At 48.4% G+C, this 26,863-nt stretch overlaps 1 protein-coding gene across 1 annotated transcript in view; it reads left to right on the forward strand.

The window, feature by feature from the left end:
- The window catches only part of ORMDL3 (ORMDL sphingolipid biosynthesis regulator 3), an 87,194-nt gene that overhangs the window by 24,399 nt on the left and 35,932 nt on the right, over window positions 1-26,863 (forward strand). Inside the window, exon 2 of the mRNA XM_078645674.1 lies at window positions 3,588-3,777. Coding sequence (XP_078501800.1) covers window positions 3,604-3,777 — 174 coding nt within the window. The 5' untranslated portion in view covers window positions 3,588-3,603. The remainder of the gene's footprint in view (window positions 1-3,587; window positions 3,778-26,863) is intronic.

Raw genomic sequence — 26,863 nt, forward strand, 5'->3', positions numbered from 1 at the left:
TAAAGGGGGGCTGTTGTGTTGATTCAGTGTCACTCTTAAAGGGAGGCGTGTTCATTCATTGTCAATCTTAAAGGGAGGCTGTTGTGTTGCTTCAGTGTCACTCTTAAAGGGAGGCGTATTCATTCATTGTCAATCTTAAAGGGAGGCTGTTGTGTTGCTTCAATGCCACTGTTGAAGGGTGGTGGTTCTGATGACTTAATGTCCCTCCTGAAGGGAGGCTTTTAATTCAGTAGATGGAGGCTCCCAGGTTGCTTGTCGCTACTATGTCACTCATAAAAGGAGGTTTGTGAATGTTACCCAACTCCTAAAGGACAGCCATCGTCCCGTAATCATGCTGGTGTAGGGTGAGGGCTGCTGACTCCGAGATCAGACCGCTCTGCCAGTCTGGTGAAGGTTGGGGGGGCGAGACGCTCTAGTCCCCCCGGAGCATGCTGCAGCCTGCAGTCTTTCCCAACTCTGGACTTTGGCTTGGGATGTGCAAACCCTGGCGGGCTCTGCTGAGCCCTGGGCCGTACTGGGCGTCAGACCAGAGGCCGGCCCCCACCAGGCGTGGGACCAGCGTTGTGCCAGTTCAGGCTGCAGACCAGGAGTGAAGCATATTCATCCGCCTGCTGGTACAGTACTCGAACAGAAGGGGCGCGGCTGGGTGGATCGAGGTGTACAGGCAGAGCCGTGCATTTAGGCCTCAGTGCTAGAATAGCAGAGGAGGACTAGAGTGTACTGTGAAAGCTTTGTATGTGTTACTATCAAAATAACGGGGTGCTGCAAGGCAGGATTGAGGTGCACAGATAATACTGCATCGGTTTGTTTCCAGTGCATGGGAGGAGCTCTGTGTGTGAGTCTCAGTACTAGAATAATAGGGGGCTGCAGAGGAGAGTTGAAGGGTACTGGCAGAGCTTGTATGTGGATCTCGGTACTGGAATAATAGAAGGTTGCAGAGGTTTGTATGCGGGTCTCAGTACTAGGAATATCAGGATAGGTTTGGAATGCACTGATGGAGCTGTGTAGGGGACCTCGGTACTGGGATAGCAGGAGAGCAGTAGGATGCACTGGTAGGGCTGTGTATTTTGGCCTCAGTCCTGGCAGAGCGAGCAGCGCTGCAGTGGCGGATTTAGCAGAGCTCTGTGGTGCCCTCCGTACTGGAGTGGAGGGGCTGGAAGGGAGGATTGCCTAGATAGAAATCCATGTGTGACTTATTCCAGTCCAGTTTTTTTCTCAGTATTCTGCTACTTGTAGTCCTTGTTTAATACTGGGTTAAGTAAGACTGTAAATCCCAGAATTCCAAGATAAAAACCGAGACTGACCCAACTAGTCCCGCATGGACCCGGGATACTTGGCAGCTGTGGGGTTGAGGTGCACCGGCAGAGCTGTGTGTGTTTTCATGTAGAGCTGTGTGTGTTTTCATGTAGCGCTGTGTGTGTTTTCATGTAGCGCTGTGTGTGTTTCCATGTAGAGCTGTGTGTGTTTTCATGTAGCGCTGTGTGTGTTTTCATGTAGAGCTGTGTGTGTTTTCATGTAGAGCTGAGCTGTGTGTGTTTTCATGTAGAGCTGTGTGTGTTTTCATGTAGAGCTGAGCTGTGTGTGTTTTCATGTAGAGCTGTGTGTGTTTTCATGTAGAGCTGAGCTGTGTGTGTTTTCATGTAGAGCTGTGTGTGTTTTCATGTAGAGCTGTGTGTGTTTTCATGTGTGTTGGTCTCAGTACTGGCTGAGGGGCATGCACTATACTGCACATCTGTCTCTTTTGGGCGGAGTGGACAGTTGTGTGTGGGTGTCACAGCTATAAGGCACTCGTGAGGTGCACTAGCAGTACTGTGTATGTTTGTTCCAGTAGTTGAATATCCGGGAGCAATGGAGGGGGCCCCGTAGTGTACTAGTACCGATGTTTATCTGGGTCACACAACTGGAATGAGATGGCCCACAGGGTAGGACTGAAGTGTACTGGCAGAGATGTGCATCTGGATCACAGTACTGGAATAGAAGGTCCTACAGAGTAGGACTGAAATGTACCGGCAGAGATGTGTATGAGGATATCAGTACTGGAATAGTTAGGGGCTGCAATGGAGAACTGACGTGTAGTGGCGAGTATGGTTGTCATTGCTGAAATGGGTGGTGCTTGGCACGACTGTAATGTCCTGGCAGTACTGTCTGAGTTGACCTCAGTACCGAATTAGTGGAGGAGCTGCAGGGCAGAACTGGGCTGATTTGGAAGAGGCTTGTGCGGTTGACTCCGCATTGGAGACAGTAGGACTGCACTGCAGTGCTGCTCTGGCAGTGCTGTGTGTGTTGCACTCAGTACTAGAGTGACAGAGGGAGCTGTGGGGAAGAGTCTGTGCATTGGCACAAATGTGTGTGTTTCTTGCAGTTCTGGAAAAAAGCAGGGGCGACAGGAGAGCATTAGGACACACTATGACATAACGTGTATTTGTAAAGCGCATGTTCAACCAGAAGGGTATCTTGGCACTGAATAACAGATGTTTAATGTTATCCAATTCAATGGTACTCATTTTATCGAACTCTGAGTGGACCCGCCGGGATTTGAACCTATGACCATAAGGTCAAATGCAGGCCACTACAGTGGACACATTAGTCCACTGAGCTACCAAACCCAGCTCTGAAAGCTGTGGGTGTCCGCACTGAAAGGGGAGGTTGGGGTGCACTAGCATAACTGTGTGTATTATTCTCTGTACTGAATAGAGCAAACCTGCCGAATTTAGGGGTACTGGCAGTGTTCTGTCCGCATTGAACGAGGAGGTCGGGGTGCAATACCGTAACTGTGTGTGTTATTCTCTGTATTGAATAGAGCAGAGCTGCAGAATTGGGGGATACTGGCAGAGCTGTTCGTCTCAGACTTTCCTTGGGCCCATTAACTTCTACAAATGTACTGGAATAGCCGGAGGATATGCAGATGATGGATATTCAGGTGTACTGGCTGAGATGCTTGCGCTTATCTCCGTACTGGAACAGCAGAGTGCTGCACGGGAGGATGAGTGAACTGTCAGTGCAGAGCTGTGTGTATTCATCTTAGTTAGGAATTAGAATGAGGTCCATTTGCAGAGCTGTGCTTGAGGTTCCCCATGCTGAATTGGCAGAACAAACTGTAGGGCAGCATGGAGGTGCACTGGCAGAACTGTACGTATTGGGCTCTGTATTGGAGAAGCCAGAGTAGTTTATTGGTCTCTTTGTGGGTTGGTAGCACTGTGAAGGCAGAAGGCTCTGCTGGCCACAATTGAAGGGCATTGGTACAGCTGTTGGTGGACTGCCAGCACCATTACATCAGAGGGTACTGTAAGCCAAGATTGCGTTGCTTTGCAAGAGCTGGTTGCAAACTACAGACATTAAATTGCCACAGACGAGGATTGATGGACATAGTGGGAACTAGAGTCCTAGCAGTGTAGTCTGCAGAAGGACAGGGTTGAGATCCTTGTCAGAAGAGTGCATGGACACCGTTCCCTGAGAAGCCGGAGAGCTGCAGCTCTGAACTTATGTATGGAGGCAAGGGGGATGCTGGGGGAAAATCGCAGTGCTGTGCATCAGCAGAGGTAGTTGCAGATCACTGATGCCCACTCTGTTTTATTTCTTCCCTCCAGGCTCGCCATCCTCACCATGAACGTGGGCACAGCACACAGTGAGGTAAACCCCAACACCCGTGTAATGAACAGTCGGGGGATCTGGCTGTCCTACGTGCTGGGGATTGGCCTGCTGCACGGGGTCCTCCTCAGCATCCCCTTCTGTAGTGTCCCGGTGGTCTGGACACTCACCAACACCATCCACAACATGGTAAGTCCCGTTATGCTGCTCTCCTACCTACTGGGTGCTATGCCGCTCTGTCTGTGGTGCCATGCTGCCATTTCCATTGTGCCACTATAATGTACTCATGGGCACTGCACCACTCTTTCCAGTACCCTGGGGTACTGTGCCACTCTCTCTGGTGTAATCTGCATCTTTTTGTAAATCATTGGATAGAGTGGTACACTGCATAGAGTGGGACATTGATCCCTCCCTCTTTTTGTCCCTCTCTGCCCCTCTCTCTATCTCCTTCTCTACTGGCTCCCTCTTTCCTTCGCCCTGTCTGCCCGTTTGCCTCTCCGTCCATCCAGCATTCTCCATCTCTCTCTCTGCCTTTCTCGAATATGTGACGTTACAACGCGATAATTTACATTGCGGTACGTTACATCACAGTTATTATAACGCAAGTTGTTACAAGGACTTGAGCTGGAGGGCGCTGGCCTTAGGAATAGTATGACTTACTATTCCAACTCCAGCCTACGTAACAGTAGGGAAGGTGTTGGAATAGTAAATCATACTATTCCTTAGTGTATAGCACCATCCAGTGCAAGTCGTTGTAACAACTTGCGTTGCAATGACCGCGATGAAAAGTATCGTGGTGTAAAAACAGCGTTGTAAAACTTCATTTCCCGCCTTTCTCCCTCTCTGCCATTCTCCCGTTCTGTAGTTCTCTCCCGCACTTCCCTTTTGGTCCTTCTCATCTTACGTCGATCTTTGTCCTTCTGCTAATCTCACTGTCTGCTTCTCTGTCCTTTCGTGTTCTGTTCCCTGTCTTTCTCCCTCTATTCTTCTTCCTCTGTGCTTCTCACCCGCTCCTTTTCTGCCCTTATCCTTCTCTAACCTTTCTGTCCTTCTCCTCTGTCCTTCTCACTCTCCTTCATCTGCCCTTCTCACTCACCTTCTTCTGCCCTTCTCACTCTCCTTCATCTGCCCTTCTCACTCCCTATCCTTCTCACTCCCTATTCTCCTCACTCTGTATCCGTCTGTCGTTCTCCCTCTCTAGCCTTCTCCCTCTCTAGCCTTTTCCTTCTCTAGCCTTCTCCTTTTCTCTCCTTCTTCCCTCTCTCTCCTTCTTCCCTCTCTCTCCTTCTTCCCTCTCTCTCCTTCTTCCCTCTCTCTCCTTCTTCCCTCTCTCTCTCCTTCTTCCCTCTCTCTCCCCTTCTTCCCTCTCTCTCCTTGTCCCCCTCGATCCTTGTCTCTCTCGATCCTTGTCCCCCTTAATCTTTCTCCCCCTCCCATTATCTGACCTTCTCCTCCTCTATCCTTCTCCTCCTCTATCCTTCTCCTCCTCAATCCTTCTCCTCCTCAATCCTTCTCCTCCTCAATCCTTCTCCTCCTCAATCCTTCTCCTCCTCAATCCTTCTCCTCCTCAATCCTTCTCCTCCTCAATCCTTCTCCTCCTCAATCCTTCTCCTCCTCTAACCTTCACCCCTCTATCCTTCTGCCTCTCTAGCCATCTGTCCTTCTCCCCCTTTATCCTTTTCCCGGTCTATCCATATGTCCTTCTCACGCTCTATCCTTCTCACTCTCTAGCCATCTGTCCCTCTCACGCTCTATCCTTCTCACTCCTAGCCCTCTGTCCTTCTCCCCCTCTGTCCTTCTCCCCCTCTGTCCTTCTCCCCCTCTGTCCTTCTCCCTCTATCCTTCTCCCCTCCTCTATCCTTCTCCCCTCCTCTATCCTTCTCCCCTCCTCTATCCTTCTCCCCTCCTCTATCCTTCTCCCCTCCTCTATCCTTCTCCCCTCCTCTAATCTTCTCCCCCTCTAATCTTCTCCCCCTCTATCCTTCACCCCCTCTGTCCTTCTCACTCTCTAGCCATCTGTCCTCCTCCCCTCTATCCTTCTCCTCTATCCTTCTCCTCTCTCTATCCTTCTCCCCCTCTATACTTCTCCCTCTCTATCGTCTTTCTCCCTCTCTATCTGTTTGTCCTTCTCCCCCCCTGTCCTTCTCCCCCCCCTGTCCTTCTCCCCCCTGTCCATCTCCCCCCCTGTCCTTCTCCCCCCTGTCCATCTCCCCCCCTGTCCTTCTCCCCCCCTGTCCTTCTCCCCCCTGTCCTTCTCCCCCCCTGTCCTTCCCCCCCCTGTCCTTCCCCCCCCTGTCCTTCTCCCCCGTCCTTCTCCCCCCTGTCCTTCTCCCCCCTGTCCTTCTCCCCCCTGTCCTTCTCCCCCCTGTCCTTCTCCCCCCTGTCCTTCTCCCCCCTGTCCTTCTTACCCCCTGTCCTTCTTACCCCCTGTCCTTCTTACCCCCTGTCCTTCTTACCCCCTGTCCTTCTTACCCCCTGTCCTTCTTCCCCCCTGTCCTTCTTCCCCCCTGTCCTTCTTCCCACCTGTCCTTCTTCCCACCTGTCCTTCTCCCCCCCTGTCCTTCTCCCCCTGTCCTTCTCCGCCCCTGTCCTTCTCCGCCCCTGTCCTTCTCCGCCCCTGTCCTTCTCCGCCCCTGTCCTTCTCCGCCCCTGTCCTTCTCCGCCCCTGTCCTTCTCCGCCCCTGTCCTTCTCCGCCCCTGTCCTTCTCCGCCCCTGTCCTTCTCCGCCCCTGTCCTTCTCCCCCCCCTGTCCTTCTCCGCCCCTGTCCTTCTCTCCCCCTATCCTTCTCTCCCCCTATCCTTCTCCCCCTCTGTCCTCCTCCCCTGTCCTTCTCCCCCTCTATCCTTTACCCCTCTCTGTCATTTCCCCATCTCTCCTTCTCCCCCTCTGTCCTTCTCACTCGCTATCCTTCTGCCCCGCTATCCTTCTGCCCCGCTATCCTTCTGCCCCGCTATCCTTCTGCCCCGCTATCCTTCTGCCCCGCTATCCTTCTGCCCCGCTATCCTTCTGCCCCGCTATCCTTCTGCCCCTCTATCCTTCTGCCCCGCTATCCTTCTGCCCCGCTATCCTACTGCCGAGCTATCCTTCTGCCCCACTATCCTTCTGCCCCTCTATCCTTCTGCCCCTCTATCCTTTTGCCCCTCTATCTATCTGTCATTTCCCCCCTCTGTCCTTCTCCCCCTCTGTCCTTCTCCCCCTCTGTCCTTCTCCCCCTCTGTCCTTCTCCCCCTCTGTCCTTCTCCCCCTCTGTCCTTCTGCCACTCTGTCCTTCTGCCACTCTGTCCTTCGGGGGAGAGGTGTGGCGCCGCGGCCAGGGCGACTGACGCTGGAATCTGGGGATCAGGGTTCGATCCCCGGCTCCGGCGGCAGGTTAGCCCAGCACCATGTGACTCTGGGCAATAGCTTGCTTAATCTTCCCGACGGCCCCCAGCGCCTAGAGACCCTTACGGGTGATTGTGCGCTTTACAAATGTGGATTATTATTATTATTATTATTCTGCCACTCTGTCCTTCTGCCACTCTGTCCTTCTGCCACTCTGTCCTTCTGCCACTCTATCGTTCTGCCCCTCTATCGTTCTGCCCCTCTATCGTTCTGCCCCTCTATCGTTCTGCCCCTCTATCGTTCTGCCCCTCTATCGTTCTGCCCCTCTATCGTTCTGCCCCTCTATCGTTCTGTCCCTCTATCGTTCTGTCCCTCTATCGTTCTGTCCCTCTATCGTTCTGTCCCTCTATCCTTCTCCCCGTCTATCCTTCTCCCCGTCTATCCTTCTCCCCGTCTATCCTTCTCCCCGTCTATCCTTCTCCCCGTCTATCCTTCTCCCCGTCTATCCTTCTCCCCGTCTATCCTTCTCCCCCTCTATCCTTCTCCCCCTCTATCCTTTTCCCCCTCTCTATCCTTTTCCCCCTCTCTATCCTTTTCCCCCTCTGTCCTTTTCCCCCTCTGTCCTTTTCCCCCTCTGTCCTTTTCCCCCTCTGTCCTTTTCCCCCTCTGTCCTTCTCCCCCTCTGTCCTTCTCCCCCTCTGTCCTCCTCCCCCCGTCCTTCTCCCCCTCTATCCTTTGCCCCTCTGTCATTTTCCCCATCTATCCTTCTCCCCCTCTGTCCTTCTCACTCTTTATCCTTCTGCCCCGCTATCCTCCTGCCCAGCTATCCTTCTGCCCCGCTATCCTTCTGCCCCGCTATCCTTCTGCCCCGCTATCCTTCTGCCCCGCTATCCTTCTGCCCCGCTATCCTTCTGCCCCACTATCCTTCTGCCCCGCTATCCTTCTGCCCCGCTATCCTTCTACCCTCTACCCGCTATCCTTCTGCCCCTCTATCCTTCTGCCCCTCTATCCTTCTGCCCCTCTATCCTTCTGCCCCTCTATCCTTCTGCCCCTCTATCCTTCTGCCCCTCTATCCTTCTGCCCACTATCATTCTGACCCTCTAACCTTCTGCCCCTCTATCTTTCTGTCATTTTGCCCCTCTGTCCTTCTCCCCCTCTGTCCTTCTCCCCCTCTGTCCTTCTCCCTCTCTGTCCTTCTCCCTCTCTGTCCTTCTCCCCTTCTGTCCTTCTCCCCTTCTGTCCTTCTCCCCTTCTGTCCTTCTCCCCTACTGTCCTTCTCCCCTACTGTCCTTCTCCCTCTCTGTCCTTCTCCCCTTCTGTCCTTCTCCCCTTCTGTCCTTCTCCCCTACTGTCCTTCTCCCCCTACTGTCCTTCTCCCCCTCTGTCCTTCTGCCCCTCTGTCCTTCTGCCCCTCTGTCCTTCTGCCCCTCTGTCCTTCTGCCCCTCTGTCCTTCTGCCCCTCTGTCCTTCTGCCCCTCTGTCCTTCTGCCCCTCTGTCCTTCTGCCCCTCTGTCCTTCTGCCCCTCTGTCCTTCTGCCCCTCTGTCCTTCTGCCCCTCTCTCATTCTGCCCCTCTGTCATTCTGAACCTCTATCCTTTTCCCCTGTATCCTTCTCCCCCTGTATCCTTCTCCCCCTCTATCCTTCTCCCCCTCTATCCTTCTCCCCCTCTATCCTTCTCCCCCTCTATCCTCCTCCCTCTCTATCCTTCTCCCTCTCTATCCTTCTGCCCCTCTGTCCTTCAACCTCTAGCCCTCTGTCCTTCGCTCTCTCTTCCTCCTGTTCGCATTCTCTCTGCAGTCCTTCTCGCTGTCTGCGCTTCACCCCTTTCTCAATTTCTCTCTCTTAGTGTCACTCTGTCTCTCTCACCCTGCCCTTTTCCCTCTGCCCTTTTCCTTCTCTGTCCTTGTCTTTCTCAGTACCTGCTTCCTATCTGTCCTTCTCGCCGCCTGTCCTCCCCCTCATTTCTCTCTGAACTCCCCACTCTTTTCTTTCCCTTCCCTATCCGCCCATCTTCCTCCCTCCTTTTCCCTCTGTTGTTATCCCTCTCGGTGTCCTCCCCTGTGGGTCCTACTACCTCTTTTTTGCTTTGCTTGCTGTGCTCTCTTTCTCTGTTGTATTCTCCCTGGCTTTCATGTTTTCTGTTTTTTCCTTTTTCCTTGTCTGTGCTTTTACCCTTTACCTGTTATTCTCCCTCTTTATCCTGTCGCTTCTCTTTCCCCAGGTCACTTATTCTACCCATCCGATCTTAGTCCTGTCCCTGTTTCTCATTCTCAGTTCCTCCAGCAGCAGATAATTATTTTTGGGGGCGAGAGGGGATAGCCTTATTTTTTATTGTTATTTGTTCCTCTCAGGTGAGTGTCCATGGCAGGGGTGCGTGGTGACTGAGGGAGGTAGAGAACAGAATGTTCTGGAGCACGCTTGCCCCTTCTTGGTTGTGTAGCTGCAGTCTGTTGTTTCAGGCACTGGTCTCTAGAGTTTTTGGCAGCCATCTGTATCAGCAATTCTACATCCCCAGACCTCCACCCCCTACAGCCTCATTGCTGGAGCAGATGCTGATAGCAGGAGTATGGGTTGAGGGCCATCTGGGCTTTGCTCTTCTGCTGCAGGGGGACACTGAAGTAGGAGCAGAAATAGCCGCAAGTGGAAAAAAAATGACCGAATATGGGTAGTGAAAAATCACATTTGCTTCACAGAGGGTCCTGGCACATTCACAGGCTGTCCGAGCACACGAAAGCTTAGTACCTGAAACTAGTGCCGCGCTCTCTCTAAGAGAGGGTTCAGGTTCCAACATAAACCCTCACAAGTGCAAGCGCCCTGATGCAACACACATCACACAATCACATGGAAGATGGAAATCGCACTTGTTGTCTTACCACAAACTCTAATGCCCCAAAAAGTTGCTTTTCTGTTTATTGGCAACAAGATTTGGCAGTTACTCAAGGCCAGTCTGCCATAGTCTCTCTTTAGATATCAGCATCTCAAGGGAGCAATCAGGATAGAGAGGCTATGGGGGACCAAATATAGGGCCTGGGAATGGGATGAAGTGATGGCAAGGCCGGAGGGGATGGGCGGGAGGTTGCAGCGTTGATGAAGGTAACCCAGCGCTTTTAGTACTTCGTTAATTATAATGACTTGTTTTTTAATGTGGCGCATCATTGTGCATTACTGTCATTTCCCGACTCTGTAACATATTACTAGTTTCCACTTTATGGTAATTAATTAACAGACCTTGGAAGGATGGAAGGCTGAGTCTCCCTTGCTGCGATTCATAGTCAAGACATCCTGATCGCCGCTTTTTAAGATTTTGTTTAATACATTTCATTTGTTGTGTGCAGAGGTAGTGCTTCTACGTGATATTATGGTTCACCAAAAACAGGTACTATTTTAAACTGAACCAGAATAGCAAGAGGGAACACAGCCAGTGCAGATCAAAATCCGTAACCATTTCAGTAAGCCCTCCCCCTCTGGCATGAAACTGGACAAAGGATATGGGAGTATCCACCCCTCTGTCCAGCTACTCCTCTCGGAGGAACCCTTGAATTCCAACCCTTTCTCTGGGGTACTTAAGGGCTTACCTGTTGGTGGCTCTTCAGATTCGTTGTGGGACAAGATTCAAACCCGAAACCACTTCAACTTCGACTGTCTGGGTACCTGGACTTTGCCTGGAACCCAGACTACACCAAGGAAGACTACTGCTGTTCCTGGTCTTGCTGTTCTGCAAGTCTTAATCGTTGTCTGTGCATGTGCTTTTTCCTGATTCTTGTCCAGCCCTATGGGCATCCAAGACATCAGAAGGAATCTCTCTTGGAGTGAAAGAGTCACTCCCCTGCAGCTGCAGGCACCACAACCAAGCTGACCGGTCTGCTGTTCCTGACGTCCCATGAATTTTGAAAGGCTCCGCAACACAGGTGGTGGTTTTACAACTCCCTCGATGCCTGACCTGCCAGGCCAGTATCCTTTGTCTGAACTGCTGGAACAGAACCCCTGTGCACTTCGTTGAATGCCGTTGCCAACGTTTTTTTGCACTGTACTCCAGCGATCTCTGACCTACAAGAAGCTCCAGCCTCCAGCATCTCTTCCTGCCAAGATCTTCGTCCTCACCACATCCTCTGCACCGTGGGCCTGCTTCTTTGGTGAGCTGCTCATGGTTCTCTTGCGACTCCTGTGACTTCGGGCCATGGGTCCTTTTGAGGGTCTACTCTGGCTTCAGTGGGCTCCTCTGCTTGCTCGGGGCCTGTTTTGACTCTCCTGCAATTGGTGAGTCCCTTGGATCTTGCTGGTCCCAGCGTTGCTCCTTTATCGTTTACCACATCTGTTGCTGCTGCCAAGGCTTGGAGATGCTCACGCCGAACACCGACCCGCTGGTACCTGACGTGGGCAGTACAAAAGGGGGTGGTGATGGACGGAGCATCCGAACCAATCAAACACTCACACCCAGTCAAAAGATCTGGGTTTAATCCATCACCGTTCTTTAGCCCACTCTGCCACCCCTGTTCAGGCATGGCTATATGCAAATCAGTCTGACCCTGTGCCTCATGGGACCAGTCCAGCCCGAACTGCCAAGCCATGTCTTCCCTGGACCGGAAACAAGCTTCCGAGGACCGGTTTCTGGCATTCCAGCCGTCTTCAGCCCGGCTTGCTTGAATCCAGTTGCAAAGGGAGCAAGGGACTCACGTCTGAGCATACCCTGCCACACCGATGGCGGCCAAAAGCAGTACAAAAGGGGGTGGTGATGGACGGAGCATCTGAATCAATCAAACACTCACACCCAGTCAAAAGATCTGGGTTTAATCCATCACCGTTCTTTAGCCCACTCTGCCACCCCTGTTCAGACATGGCTATATGCAAATCAGTCTGACCCTGTGCCTCATGGGAACAGTCCAGCCCGAACTGCCAAGCCATGTCTTCCCTGGACCGGAAACAAGCTTCCGAGGACCGGTTTCTGGCATTCCAGCCGTCTTCAGCCCGGCTTGCTTGAATCCAGTGGCAAAGTGAGCTAAAGAACGGTGATGGATTAAACCCAGATCTTTTGACTGGGTGTGAGTGTTTGATTGGTTCAGATGCTCCGTCCATCACCACCTCCTTTTGTACCGCTTTTGGCCGCCATAAGTGTGGCAGGGTATGCTCAGACGTGAGTCCCTTGCTCACTTTGCCACTGGATTCAAGCAAGCCGGGCTGAAGACTGCTGTAATGCCAGAAACCGGTCCTCGGAGGCTTGTTTCCGGTCCAGGGAAGGCATGGCTTGGCAGTTCGGGCTGCACTGTTCCCATGAGGCACAGGGTCAGACTGATTTGCATATAGCCATGTCTGAACTGGGGTGGCGGTTTGGGCTAAAGAACGGTGATGGATTAAACCCAGATCTTTTGACTGGGTGTGAGTGTTTGATTGGTTCAGATGCTCCGTCCATCACCACCCCCTTTTGTACCGCTTTTGGCCGCCATAAGTGTGGCAGGGTATGCTCAGACGTGAGTCCCTTGCTCACTTTGCCACTGGATTCAAGGAAGCCGGGCTGAAGACGGCTGTAATGCCAGAAACCGGTCCTCGGAGGCTTGTTTCCGGTCCAGGGAAGGCATGGTTTGGCAGTTCGGGCTGCACTGTTCCCATGAGGCACAGGGTCAGACTGATTTGCATATAGCCATGTCTGAACTGGGGTGGCGGAGTGGGCTAAAGAACGGTGATGGATTAAACCCAGATCTTTTGACTGGGTGTGAGTGTTTGATTGGTTCAGATGCTCCGTCCATCACCACCCCCTTTTGTACCGCTTTTGGCCGCCATAAGTGTGGCAGGGTATGCTCAGACGTGAGTCCCTTGCTCACTTTGCCACTGGATTCAAGCAAGCCGGGCTGAAGACGGCTGTAATGCCAGAAACCGGTCCTCGGAGGCTGGTTTCCGGTCCAGGGAAGGCATGGCTTAGCAGTTCGGGCTGCACTGTTCCCATGAGGCACAGGGTCAGACTGATTTGCATATAGCCATGTCTGAACTGGGGTGGCGGAGTGGGCTAAAGAACGGTGATGGATTAAACCCAGATCTTTTGACTGGGTGTGAGTGTTTGATTGGTTCAGATGCTCCGTCCATCACCACCCCCTTTTGTACCGCTTTTGGCCGCCATAAGTGTGGCAGGGTATGCTCAGACGTGAGTCCCTTGCTCACTTTGCCACTGGATTCAAGCAAGCCGGGCTGAAGACGGCTGTAATGCCAGAAACCGGTCCTCGGAGGCTTGTTTCTGGTCCAGGGAAGGCATGGCTTGGCAGTTCGGGCTGCACTGTTCCCATGAGGCACAGGGTCAGACTGATTTGCATATAGCCATGTCTGAACTGGGGTGGCGGAGTGGGCTAAAGAACGGTGATGGATTAAACCCAGATCTTTTGACTGGGTGTGAGTGTTTGATTGATTCAGATGCTCCGTCCATCACCACCCCCTTTTGTACTGCTTTTGGCCGCCATCGGTGTGGCAGGGTATGCTCAGACGTGAGTCCCTTGCTCCCTTTGCAACTGGATTCAAGCAAGCCGGGCTGAAGACGGCTGGAATGCCAGAAACCGGTCCTCGGAAGCTTGTTTCCGGTCCAGGGAAGACATGGCTTGGCAGTTCGGGCTGGACTGTTCCCATGAGGCACAGGGTCAGACTGATTTGTTCAGATGCTCTGTCCATCACCACCCCCTTTGGTACCTGACGTGGGACAGCTCGTGAACGGCTCCTACAGGGCTCGAAAAATGTACTCGCCCGCTCGCAAATGCGAGTCTGTCAGGGCAAGACAGTTTTCAGGCCTACTTGACCGGCCTGGCGAGTGAGCTTTGTCGCTGTGCTAAAGTGCAGTGCCTGTAGAATGCTTTAGAGGGCAGCTGGGTGAAATGTTCAGGAACTGCCGTGACAAAATGCGGGACAAACAAAGGTGTTGATTGGCTGATTGCAACGCAGGCTCGGTCTGCTGAGGCCTAGTTGCAATCAGCTAATCATATGGTAGCTAATCTCCGCACAGTAAATGTACATGCTTCTCATTGGCTGATTACAATGAGCTGCAGCAGGATATACTGCCTGAGAAGTGTGTGAACTGCCTTTGCCAACCCCTTTACCCAATTCACTTGACCCGAGGCAGGCCATGAACGACACTGGTGCCCTAGCGAAGCAGAAGTTCTCCTCCTGCACCTTGGGTGTTTAACCATGATCCTGGGAGCCCTGCGAGTGGAGCTCTGCCCGTGATGTAAGCCTGTGCCTGCCGAGGATGGCTCGATCTCTCTGCGGGGGACCCTTAGGTAGGTCCGCTTGGATGGGAACACTGCCGCGGGTCAGTCGCTCTTGCACAGATTGTTGGGGAGGGTGGCTTTGAAGAGGATTGACGCCCAACAGGGGCTATTGTTATGCTTGTTATTGTTTCAGACTTCGTCTTCTATCCTGGAAAAGTTCAAACTTACCGGCATGGTAAATAAACCTAGTTGACTAGAAATTAGGCATTAGACAGAATTATAATTAACATGTGCGATCACATTAGCACTGCGAACTGCCTGTGACCAGAAGGTTGGTAGTGCTCAGAGAACCACAGCTAGATGAGGCACATGAGAAAGGTTTGAGATTTCGAAACTGCAAAGCATTCATGAAATCTAATAGTGGGCGGCCAGAAGGCACTTACAGCTCGTGCCTCGTCCAATAGTAGCACGCGAGGTGCTAACAAGCTGCCTGCGGTGCCCATCAAGGCGCCAGGTGTCAGCGCAGGAAATTTTGTGTTTTCTCACAGCTTAGAAGTTGGATTACCCAGCTCTACAAGGCGGGTGCAGTTGGGGGTGCACCGGCGGGATGCAGAGGGTAAACAGCGCACCACGATTCCCTTTGATCTTTTAATTACAAAAATATTTAGCTGCATAATACGATCTATAGTAAGGAAGGAGTGAATGGGTGGGTTGTCAAAGATAAAATTGGTATAAATATAAGGAGTCTGGAGAAAAGTAGACAAGAACGAAAACATATGTCCACTCCAAATTGTACAACCAATCACGTTAAACGCATATCATTTTATTTCCCAGGGTTATTGGCATTCACAAGGTGGACCTGGCTGGCGCCATTAAGTTGAAAGGCCAGGCCGTGGAGCCCACCAGGAAGTAAAACAGATGTAATGAGCAGATTGTAATCCCAATCTATGGTGTGAAATCGCACTGAAAGGCTTCACCGTCGCTTAACAGAGGGGTCCCCACGTCAGCGACCTGGAAAGGAGAGTGATGGAAAATGACAATATCATGTCATGAGCAAGCAGGGCAGTATTGCTTATGTGGTCCTAGTTGTACTTACATAGCATGCCTGGTCTGATAGCTGGGACATAAAATACAAATGCAAGACCTCGTAAAAACGTTCCATTCATACAGTTACTTCTGTCCCAAGCCGGTGGTGCGATCTGCCCTTTCCTAGGCTGTGCTCTAGTATGTTTAAAGTACAGCAGTGTACCGAGTACTGGGAAGAGTGTTTATCCGGACCATACTCTAATATGTTTATGGTACAGCGGTGTACCCGAGTACTGCTAAGAGTTTGTTTTTTTTGCAGATTCATATAGCTCTTACTCGACCTGAAGGTATTGGAGTGCTTTACATGAGCACCAGTTACGTTACAGAACACACTCATTTTTGTTAGGCACGAGGAGATTAAGTGATTTGCCCAGAATCCCAGGATGTTGAGCCACCGGAGCCATACTCTAGTATGTTTAAGGTACAGCGGTGAACCTGAGTTCTACTAAGAGTATTCATCCAGGCCACGCTCTAGTGTATGTAATGTACAGTAGTGTACCCGAATACTACTAAGAGTGTTTATCGGAGGCCGCGCTCTAGTATGTTAAAGGTTCAGTGGTGTGCCAGAGTACTGCTGAGAGTGTTTATCCTAGGCCGTGCTCGTAACTTTCAAAACATTGCAGTGAGATTAGTAATGAGGCAAAAAAAATCGATCATGTCTTACTCGTCATAGACCAACTGCGCTGCAAATGTTTTGAAGAAAATTTGTATGCAACCAATTTGTTGGTCGAGTGCATTGATGTTAGGGTCTAGTAGAACATTTTAGTCACTAGACCTGCAGGTCAAGTACGATTTTTAAGATTTGTCGAGCCCTGTCCTGGTCTTCCACAGCGTCGACTGGTTCTCACCGCTGCAGCTACAACGTCACCCGTCAACACGCCTGCATCTTCCACCATCTGTGGTCATTGCTCTTCGGTTCCTCCTGGTCACCTCCGAGTGGCATATACTTTGTCCTCTCTGCTTGCAGGTTCTTCTCTTCAAGAATCCATCCTTGGAGTCCACCAGACTCTTTCCCTTTCTTTGCCAGCAGTATCTTTCCTGAAGTCCTCCATTGTGGTCTTCGGCGGTTTTCGGCCTCACTTCACACCTAAGTACCCGGCTTCCCTGGTGTAGGTATCCTGGTTCCTGGGGTATCCATGGGTGTAGTGACTCTCCATCCTTCTGTCTTACACTGGGTTTCTTCAGGGTCCACTGGAAAGGGTCCTTCTTCTTAAAAAAATGCAACCACGACTTTCCCATTGACTTGCATTGAGTACGCAGCTGTGCACATAGCCTCCGTGGGGTTCCTGGGTACTTACCTTGGGTGGTTCCTTGTGTCCCAAGCTCTTCTGAGTCTCTCGGTCCAAGTCCCAATTTTAGTCGCATTTCTCATACCACTTCTCTCTAGAGATCACTGTGTATTTGTGCTTACTTACCTGTTTACAATTAAAGTATTGTGTGTATTGCGTTGATTTCTCCGGGTAGGAGATATACCAATGTGTTAGTGAGTGTGTATAATAAATAGACCTATTTTTATAACTACACTGTGTGGTTCCTTTTTGTTTAACTTACATGATATGATTAGTTCTGGTAAAACAAGCAGCTTAACACTCCTTCTGGACTAAGCATGGAGAATGCTCTCCACAACTACCACTTAGAGAGCTTTCTATGGTAGTCTAAGACCACTAAAATCACCATAAGGGTTGCCTGGAATAGTGCAAGGTGCTTCACTTAAATAAGTATGCACCATATACTATGCCAGCCTCCTACACAGGGGAACTGAGTTATATATGCAGCAGTGTCATTAAGTAATCCCATATAAACCACCCAAAGAATAACTTGTGCAACTCCACAGCAGTGTGCTAGTGTGACAGCTTTTGTAACTTCTCAGAAAGAACGGTGGGTGGAATCTGGTCTTTTTTTTAACTTGTAAAATGTAATTTTTATTATTGAAATTCTCTAAAACGTGGCAATTCCAGAGTGGCGAACCTCCATTTCTTCTGCAAAAAGGTCTATATTTTATCAGTAAATGTTAATGTGAATTTTTATTTATCAAATGTATTTGCATAGTGGACAACTCTGGAAACAACGCCATTATGACATCACTAGAACCATAACGCACCCTCCCCAGCGTTGTGCTTTCAGTTTACTTTTTTATGTGCCTTTGAAGCAGATCCAGAGCTCAACAGAGGGTTACTTCTGAGGACACGAACGTGGGTCAGCGCTAGGGATGCCTTCCCCTAAGTGTCCGGGCTTTAAGGCTTGTGAGGATTGTGTTATTACAGACACTCACTCCATCTGCCTGAGGTGCTTGATATACAATCACGATTCTTGTTCTTGTAGCTCCTTCCTCAGTATGCTCTCCAAGGCCATAAAAGGAGAGGGAAGCCAAGCTTTTCATGGCTAGAACCCAGGACGATTATCTGAATCAACATTGATCAAGGGCTTGAATGGAGTCCCCCTCCGGGAAGTCATCAAGACATAAGAAGCTCAAGAGCTAATGTTGCGCTTCTTCACCAGGTAAGTCTCCTCGACACTTCTTGCCTCGTGCAGATTCTTCTTTGAAACCAGATTTGGAGCTCACTGCTCCTTCAGATCTGGCTTCAGTGGCTCTACTGATACTGGTGCCTTCCACAGAGCTGAATCCTCTGGCTCTTTACTATACCATGGTTCCCACTCTGGTTCTGACCTCCTCAGCATTTCTGAATGCAATAGTCGGCCTTTTTAGGTGGTCGCCTGTGAATGTATGAGATGCTCATCAAATGCCTATAGCACCCTTTTTGGTGTCTTATGGGGTACCACCTAAAGTCAGACTTAAGCCTGTGTTCTCCCCAGCATAGTTGTATACGATGACTCATACAGAAACTAAGCCACCTCCATAACCTGTATCACTGCCAGTACAGCCCTGCCCCTCCGTAATTACTGGCTCTGCCTCCATCACCATATCGAAACCTGTCCCCTCTTAGTTCTAAGGCACAGCTCTGGCAAAGGATCCAGAAACTGTTGTCCTCTCTAGACATAAAGCACAAAAGTTAGTGGAAGAAGAAGCCTGTAGACAATGTTAAACGGCTCCACCACAGTATTGGCAAACAATACCGTACTTGCCACCTCATGCTACAGACCTGTTGGGTTTAGGGAGATGACACCTAAAATGGAGATGGATTTTCACTGAAGTGCTACAGCCAGCAGCACAAGCAACAGAACTCCTACTGCCCTTTAATAAAACTCTGCTGAACAATATTATGGCAGCCTGGGAGAAACTTAAACCTCTGTCATAAACAGATTGGTAGCAAGAAGATACTACATAGCTACAGGAGAACCAGCTTTTCTGTTGTCCTATCCTTCTGAAAGGTCGGTGCTTCAAGCTTCTGGTTTCCTAAAGCAAGTGTTCAACTACTCCTGCGGACAGTGAGTCAAATCCACTGGAAGCATGGGGTAATATCTTTTGGCTGGATGTTTGGCCTTGAAATTCCTGAATGTCTCATGCCTCTTGTGAAGGTAAACATGTCCTTTTTGATATGGCCCAGCTGTTATTTGTCAGTACCAGACCATCTGAAGGATAATTTTACCGAGGTGGTCAAAGATGGCCAGGACGCCTCCAGAAATGTCATTAAGTTAGGCTTTAATACCACAGAATCTGTTGCACTGGTCATGGCGGCTTCAGTTGGTCTCCGTTACCATGTCTGGTTTCATTCATCTGGCTGTTCCTCAGACTTACTAGCAACATGAATGGATTTACCCTTTGATGGTGCAAATCTTTTTGGGAGCTAGGATGGTTCAACCCGTAAATGTTTTAAAGTTAGTAGAGCTACTGCGTGTTCTCTTGGCCTCCAATCTCCACTCAGAGATTACAGGTGTATTTGGATGTTTTGCTGCATCAACCTCGGCCAACAAAAATCAGAGCAACAACAGGAGTCTCAGAATCCCTTTCTTAAACATACAGAGGCAAGGCAGTACAAAGGAAGTGCTACTCAGCAAATGGCTATCTCCTCCTCTTCCTCCCCTCGCCACCAGGGAAGCAACCCTCATTCCCTCTTGATGAAGCATCAGGGACTCATGGGAGGAGAGTTGTCCTCTTTTTTTGCAAGCCTGGAATGCCATAACTTTAGATCGGGTCTCCAAATTGTAGAACTGGGGTATACCCTACCCTTTGAACAAGCCACTCCTCAAATCCCTTTCCAGTCAACAAACCAAAGACTCCGTCTCTGTTTCCTGGATCCTGCAACAAAAGGTGGCAGTCTTACTACAGAAGAGAGTGGTGTGGTTGGCGCAGAACCTTGATCAAGGGTGCTACTCCAAGTACTTCCTTATTTCCAAGAAGGAAAGCGGTATTTGTCCAGTCCTCGGCCTCAGGACCTTGAACCTCTTCCTCCGCAAAGAGAAGTTCAAGATGCTGTTCCTGAGTTAGACTTTTTAGGCACTGAACGCAGAAAACTGGTTGGTGTCACTCGATTTACACAACAAATATTTGCATGACCCTGCAGTCTCACAGGAAGTAATTGTGTTCTGTGGTGGGGTCCACTCACTATTGGTTTGCAGTATTTGGCATCTCGAGTCTTCACTAAGGTGGTGGTCCACCTCAGGGGATCGGGAATTCCAATATTTCCATAACTAGATACCTTGCTGCTCAAAGCAGAGTTGCTGTAGATGGTGTCACATCACTTGCATTCAACAGAATCTCTACTGTTCGACTTGGGTTTTTCTATCAGTGTGCCCAAATCTTATCTGGAGCCCTCCCAGCACCTCCTGTTATAGGGGCACTTCTGGACACAACTTAACTTCAAGCCTCTACCCCAAACTTAGTGGGTCTAAGATATTCGGGCTTTGATTCCAGTGTTTCAGGAAGAGGCTGAAATACCAGCCCTCATAGTTTTACCCTTGCCAGGTGTACTTGTTTCCTGTATTCTCCTGGACACACATGCATGCTGACACATGAGGATTCTGCAATGGTGTTGTCCCATGCAGTGGCTCCATCATAGTCGAGATATGGTCTCCCAAAATGCTCCCGGTTGTCGGTAGAAGAGAACTTGCTTCAAGTGATTGCCTTCCACCCTCCACTGTCTGTGGCCACATTGGTAATCGATGACTCTGCTCTTGGTTGAGGTGCTCATCTGGATTAACTGGAGATCAGGGCCTTTGGTTCCAGGGAAGAAGTTGTTTCACATCAGCCTCCTAGAACTGTGAACAATCTGACTGGAGCTCACGTTCTTTCTCTCATCCCGTCCATCTAGATCTTGACGAACAATATGACTGTGATCTTGCTGATCACAAGTGACTTCTCCATTCAGAGGTGGAGTAGGACATCTTTTCCCCTTGGCAGGCATCTCTGGTGGATCTTTTCGCCACACTGGACAATGCTCAATACCCTTAGTTCTATGCAGTCCAGTTTCTTTTCAGTGGAACCTTGGGGGATATGTTTAGGTTGTTGGCGATTTTTCACATCACTACCTGTTCCCTCCCATACCATTAATTCCTTGAGTTTTAAGGAAGAGTTGTCAAGACCAGCCTTGATTTATCCTTCGGATTGGCTGAGAAGGGTGTGGTATGTAGATCTTCTACACCTCTCCTTGTGCCCCATCATCCAACTGCCTTTCAGGGTGTATCTCTTGTAGTCGGAGGGAAGAATCCAGAGCCTCTACATCTGTGACTGGTAAACGATCGGGGAATCCAAATCTCTTTTCAGCACCTTAAGAGGTGGTGAATGTCACTCTGCCTGCACATCGTCCCTCCGCAAAAGCAGTCTATTCTAGAGGTTTTTCACCTGGTGTGTGGATTACAATGTGGATCTTTTATGGGCCTTTCTATCTGAGATTTTCTGTTTCATGCTTTGACTGGCCAAGCAAGCAGTGAGGACAGTTGAAAGATACGTAGCGGCCATGTCAACACTCCACTGCCTTCCAGATAACTCCCCCTTTACAAATCTCCCATTGTGATGAGGTTCTTAAAGGGTGAATACCTTTATATCCGCAGACAACTTTCATCGTGCTTCAATAGGATTTGAATCTAGTGTTGACATTTTTATGGGGTCTCGGTTTGCCTACAGGGTTAATTTAGGTCCGTTCTATCAGGGCTTAATCCTACACATCCTTTTTTGGAAGAGGTGTTCCTATTGTAGAGATTGATAGAGCAGCTTTTTGAGCATCTCTTTACACCTTCACCAAGCATTTTTGCTTGGGTTCCAAGCTGTGGAGGTCTGGTCATTTTGCGTGTTCTATGTTGCAGGATTTTCTCTTCTGTCCATCCATTCATTCCCACCTCCTATGTGATTGGGAATCTATCCATGAGACGAGAAATCTGCAGATAGAAGTATCATCAGAAGAGCAAGTTTCTTACCTTTATAAATATCTTTCCAGTGGATACCCTTTTTACCAGCAGATTCCTCACCATTCCCATCCACCTCCCTGTCTGAGGGATGGTCATAGTTTACAATGGAATGCTTACTTAATAATTTTCCTAGATACACTTTCGAACTATACCAGTAATATTAATATCATTCTCATTCGTTAATCGTCTCAAAGACACCTGAAACAATGGGTGGAATCTGATGACAATCTGCCACGTGGATATTCACGAGGATATTAATCTGTAAGTAGATAGAGTATCCACCACAAAGATTGTTACTAAAGGTAAGTATCATTTTCTTCAGGACGCCAACCTGCTCATTCATATCTTAGCAACATGAGGAATGTCTCTGTGCTGCTTTGGACATGATAAGTCGATCGCTGGCGGTTGGAGTGGGATTCTTGTGGCTTATAAGATCTTTGCGAATAAAAGGCTGCAAAGTGTCTACCTTGGTGTTTGTTTATTTCCATCAGGCAACAGTGATTCTATCATTGCTGACTTTGTTACAGCCTAGCAACAACCTATTTATCCTCTGAACGAGGGCAGGGGTGAATATTAAATCCCTGAATTGTAGGACTGATTAGACTTTTGAAGTGAGGACTGATTACATGATGTTAACGTATACTTCCATTGATGTGAGTTTAACCTCATCGTTTTTTACACCTCAAGTTGGAGTAAGTGTACTTTCAACGTTTTTTTGATAGAAGGCCTCATGGGAGGGCTTCATAACCATAGATCTTCTTGAATTTAAATGTTTTAGATCAGACATTTCGTTGAGCCCATCTTCTACAGAGTGTAATCCTAGTCTCTTTTAGAGAGTAGGCGATGATCCAGATTTGATTGTGCAGAATTCATAGTGGCTTCCAGTACTGTCCATATAAGATCTCTCTCTTCATGCCTTTTGTTGCATAAAGAGTGAGACATCAAGGTGGTTGTGATGGGTTTGACACAAATTTGTGTTTTATGTTGAGTAATATGTGATATGACTTCCTGTGATGTTTTACCTACATATGTCAGATTGTAAGGTCAAAGTAGCACATTTATCACCACCTTGGTATTGTATTTGCAGTTGGATAAGATTGATTCTTCTACAATTTGTATCAAGCCTCACTCAATCCGAAGGGCCCCAATTGATTTGAGATTTAACCTTTGGTCTTGAGGGCTTGTATAGTGTTGAATGGTAATGGCAAAATTCTGAGCTTTCTAGAGGAGAATCAACCAGTAAAATGTTCTCCCCAAACGATGAAATGGTGGAGGTAATTCCACTTCTCCAGATTTAGCATTTTCATTGGCCGTTTCCCTTACTATTTATCTTAAAATCAGTGTTCTGATTTATCCTAAAATCAGGGTTTGGCTTAGAGGAGCTAGATGATTGGGCTGGAACTACTTATGGGTGCATGAAACAAAGGGTATTCAGTAGTTCCTGGAGGAAAGAGGTGAGATGGTCAGCCTGGGCTAGTTTTTCTTCACTTCCATGTCCCTGGTGTTGGTGTTCCACCACACTTTGCTCTTATCTTTCCAATCTTAAAGCTTTATGTGCATCTTTTGGGTGGGGTCACCAGGAAGCATTTCCATTGGTATATTGCTTCCACTACTGGCCCAGCTGATAAAGGAAGGATGAATTCATGTAAGTGCGTCTGTTAGACATTCATACAAAGACCAAAATCTTTGTCATGGTGTTTGAGTCTCTGTTGGTGCCTGCGTACATTTGCCTTACCTTGCTGCCATTATAATAGCCATTACTACTGGCTCATAGAGCTCTCGACTGTCAGTAGTTTCCAACACATATTAGAGTCCCAATCATCGTGTGATTATATGGTCTGAGTGTTCTGGTCCATCTCAAGTTCAGTGAGCTGTTAGTGTGTCACTTTCTTGTCTGAAAGAGATTAATCTGTTTTTTCCCGGAGTTTTATATAGCGCAAACTTAACCAGAAGGTATCAGAGCACTTTACATGAGCTCCAGTTGCGTTACACAAGGACACGTTAATTTTTTTGTTAGGAACAGGGAGATTTGCCAAGAATCACAGGATGTTGACAGTTGTTGCCGAGATTCGAACCCGGTTCCCCAGATTTGAGGTCGACCGCCCTTGCCGTAAGGCCACATCCTCTATGGATGAGTCTCTGCACTGGTAGGTGCCTTGAGGTGTGCCTCGCTACCTCGATTTACTAGACTCCATCTTGTGACTGGCACCAGCCCACATCCCGGTTCTCAATAGCTATGATTGCTGCTATTTATAACTAATACCATATTCCGTTTTTTTGCTTATTTCAATGCACTATCATCTTTGGATAATGTAATCTTCTGCCTTGTGTAATATTGCCAACATCTTGGAATATGCAACCTTATGCCTTTTGCAATGATTAATTTGATTGTGAAGCACTCTAGCACGATTCCGTAAAGTCTGTGTATATAAAAATGCATCAATAAATAAAATTTGTTCAGGCCATTGGAGCAGAGCAGATGAGCAGGAGCTGATAGAAATGGAGACCATGGTAGGGAAGGAGTTTATGTACTATTCAGGGCCTGTCCGATCCAGTCACAGAGGAAAGCATGGCCATGAGTTAAGGCCTCTGCCTCACCAATCAGTGGCATACTAAGAGATTGGTGTGCGAAGGTCTCACCCGTGTTGATGTGGGCCAGCTATAGCAGGTGACAGCCCCCATCGTGCTTGGGACTATGGTTGCCAATAAACTAGAATCCGTCCAATTATCCAGACAAGCAGAAATTAAGGGCACTGACCAGGGAGTCACGAATATATGAATAGCGACAAAAATTGAGATCTGTCCCTTTTATTCGAATAGGGGACAGGAATGCATGTAGAGCACATACATTATATGTACACAAGAAAGCCACACATCTCTCCGCTCTCCCGCTGACAATTTCAGAAGGGAGGAACTTTACAAAAGACTGTACTCAAAGCACATCTTAGAAGCGGTCATGTATTGAGTCATCTCACTTGCAAGGAACATCCCACTCTGATTGCACTAAGCTGGGTGGCACTTATCATGGCCGCTGTTTTGTTGCTATTGGATTACGTGAAAATGTGTATTGTGGTCTCTGGAACCAATCTAGCGCCAACAAAATAGAGCAGTGAGAGTTTCATGCACACTGTGTGCAAGTGACAACATGTCTACCCTCTTCCCATCTACGCAGATGTTGTGGCTCCCAGTCAACCAGGGGATTTAGTGGCGACAACTGCACAAAAGGAGATCTTAGTTAGAAACCCATATCCATACGAATGACCCTCCAAGGCATCTGCCTGCTTTTCAAAAGTTTGAAAATAAAGGATTATTGTATTGCATAATTCTTTCTGTTCGCAATACTGTGTTAGGAGTATCCAGCAGTCAATGCCACAAGATGGCTCAGGTTTGCTTTATCTAGAGAGTTCACCCATTCGTTTTAATGTTTATTTTTCTGTAATGTTATTTTCCTCTTTTTTTAGATGCTGTAATCCCAATTGATTAGCAATTTATCCAGTTTTGCTCGACATGTCCCCTGTGTTTGCCAAGCACATTAAAAGGCTCCTGCCAAGACATGGTGTGTGCAGCGTGGGCGGTGATATTGCAAGGCTGAAACAAAAACAATGTGAACAAAACATCAGTATCAAAGGTTCTTCCAGACTGTGTTTTTAATGTGGTTGATACAAATTCAAGGAATGCATGTTCATACTGATGTTATGTTTACACATCAGCTTGAGCCTTGAAAAGCGATAGCGTGGCATGCAACATGTGTTGGCTGGATGTCTTTTAATATGTTTGGCAAAGATAAAACGTTTTAAGCACTATTGGATTAAACATAACGTGTGAACGCTATTACAGTATATAAAAAGCAGAAATATACTTTAAACGCCACCAATGGGTTAACTCACTAGATAAATATCCATTAATTAACCTAATACTTTAAATGGGAAAGGAAGAAAATCACCTTTTGTTCCCCAAAAATAAATAAATAAGCATTTGCAGTGCAATAGGTCTCGGATTTGCAAGAGTTTAAGCTCTTGGCATTCCAGATGACAATGCCTTTTATTTATCGGTTTTGATAATTAACACATAAATATAAGGCATTGTCATTTACAATGCCAATCGCTCAAACTATTGTAAATGCGAGACCTATTTCATTTCAAAGAAACGGCTGCCATTGTCCCGGGATACTTAGAATGTGAACGTAAGACACACAATTGATGGATGGAATGCAGAACAAATCAAAAAATTCACGCCCATTCCAGAGATCTGGGTTAAATCCATCATTCTTTTGCTCACTATGCCACCACAGTTTAGACTGGGCCATATGCAAATCAATCTTGACCCTGTGCCTCATGGAAACAGTCCAGCCCGAACTGCCAAGCCAGGTCCTCCCTGGACCGGAAACAAGCATCCTAGGACCGGTTTAGGGGTTTCACCCCTCATCAGCCAGGATAGCTTGATTCCAGTGACAGTGAGCCCAGGACCCACCTCTGGGCATACCTGGCGCACTTAGGGCGAGAAAGCTAAAGACACGCAATTGATGGACGGAATGCAGAACAAATCGAAACAATCATCCCCAGTGCATGCCGCTTGAATGTTGCCGGAAAGCATGGCGTGCCTGGAGTAGGAGAAACTCATTTAATAAAATAGTGCTTACAGACTAAATAAGACATACTGTGTAACAACTGAAGTAAAAGGGCCAGTCCTCATGGGAAGTTACAAATGAAGACAAGGCAGTACTAAGGAGGGACTAACAAGCCTATTAACGAATCAGACTCCAGCATTTGCAAAGGACAATCACACAAGCCAATGAAAAATATGGGCGAAGAATGGGTGGAGCTTCAACTCTATTCTCAAAAGATATGCCTTGCAGAACAGCCCAGGCGCTGCCCAGGCTTGACCTAAAAAATACTGTGCTCTTTGAGAGCTCTCTTTCTGTTGAGTAGTTGCCTATTGCACTCCTTTTTTTTTTAAATATATTTTTTTATTGTAACACAACAAATCATGGCAGTACATCATCAAGCTTACAAGCACCAATAAGCAGTGGCATCACTTTTCCCCTCCTATCTAGCCACCAAGGCAACGCAGAGCTGTCCGCCTTCTTGTTTCCTGGAATGACAGCAGCATCAGATTGTTTATGCTTGAGCCAAATAACCCTCCTAATACATTCCATTTGTTCCAGATTTCCCCCCATTTTTTCGGGCAGCATCTCTGCGTATAATCCGCATAATCCGCTTTCTCCGCCACCATGCCCCAGTCCATGTCTTTTTAGGTCTCAGCCTGTGTAGGCTGCGCTTGCGCAGTCTCATCGGCGAGATCTTATGTTTTTTAGGTCTCGCCTATCCCATTCCGCAAAAAATGGATAAGGGAGAATTTTAGTGGGCAAAATCGTTCTCAAAC

Source organism: Lissotriton helveticus, chromosome 5_1 (assembly GCF_964261635.1).
Source record: "Lissotriton helveticus chromosome 5_1, aLisHel1.1, whole genome shotgun sequence".
NCBI classification, from domain to species: domain Eukaryota; kingdom Metazoa; phylum Chordata; class Amphibia; order Caudata; family Salamandridae; genus Lissotriton; species Lissotriton helveticus.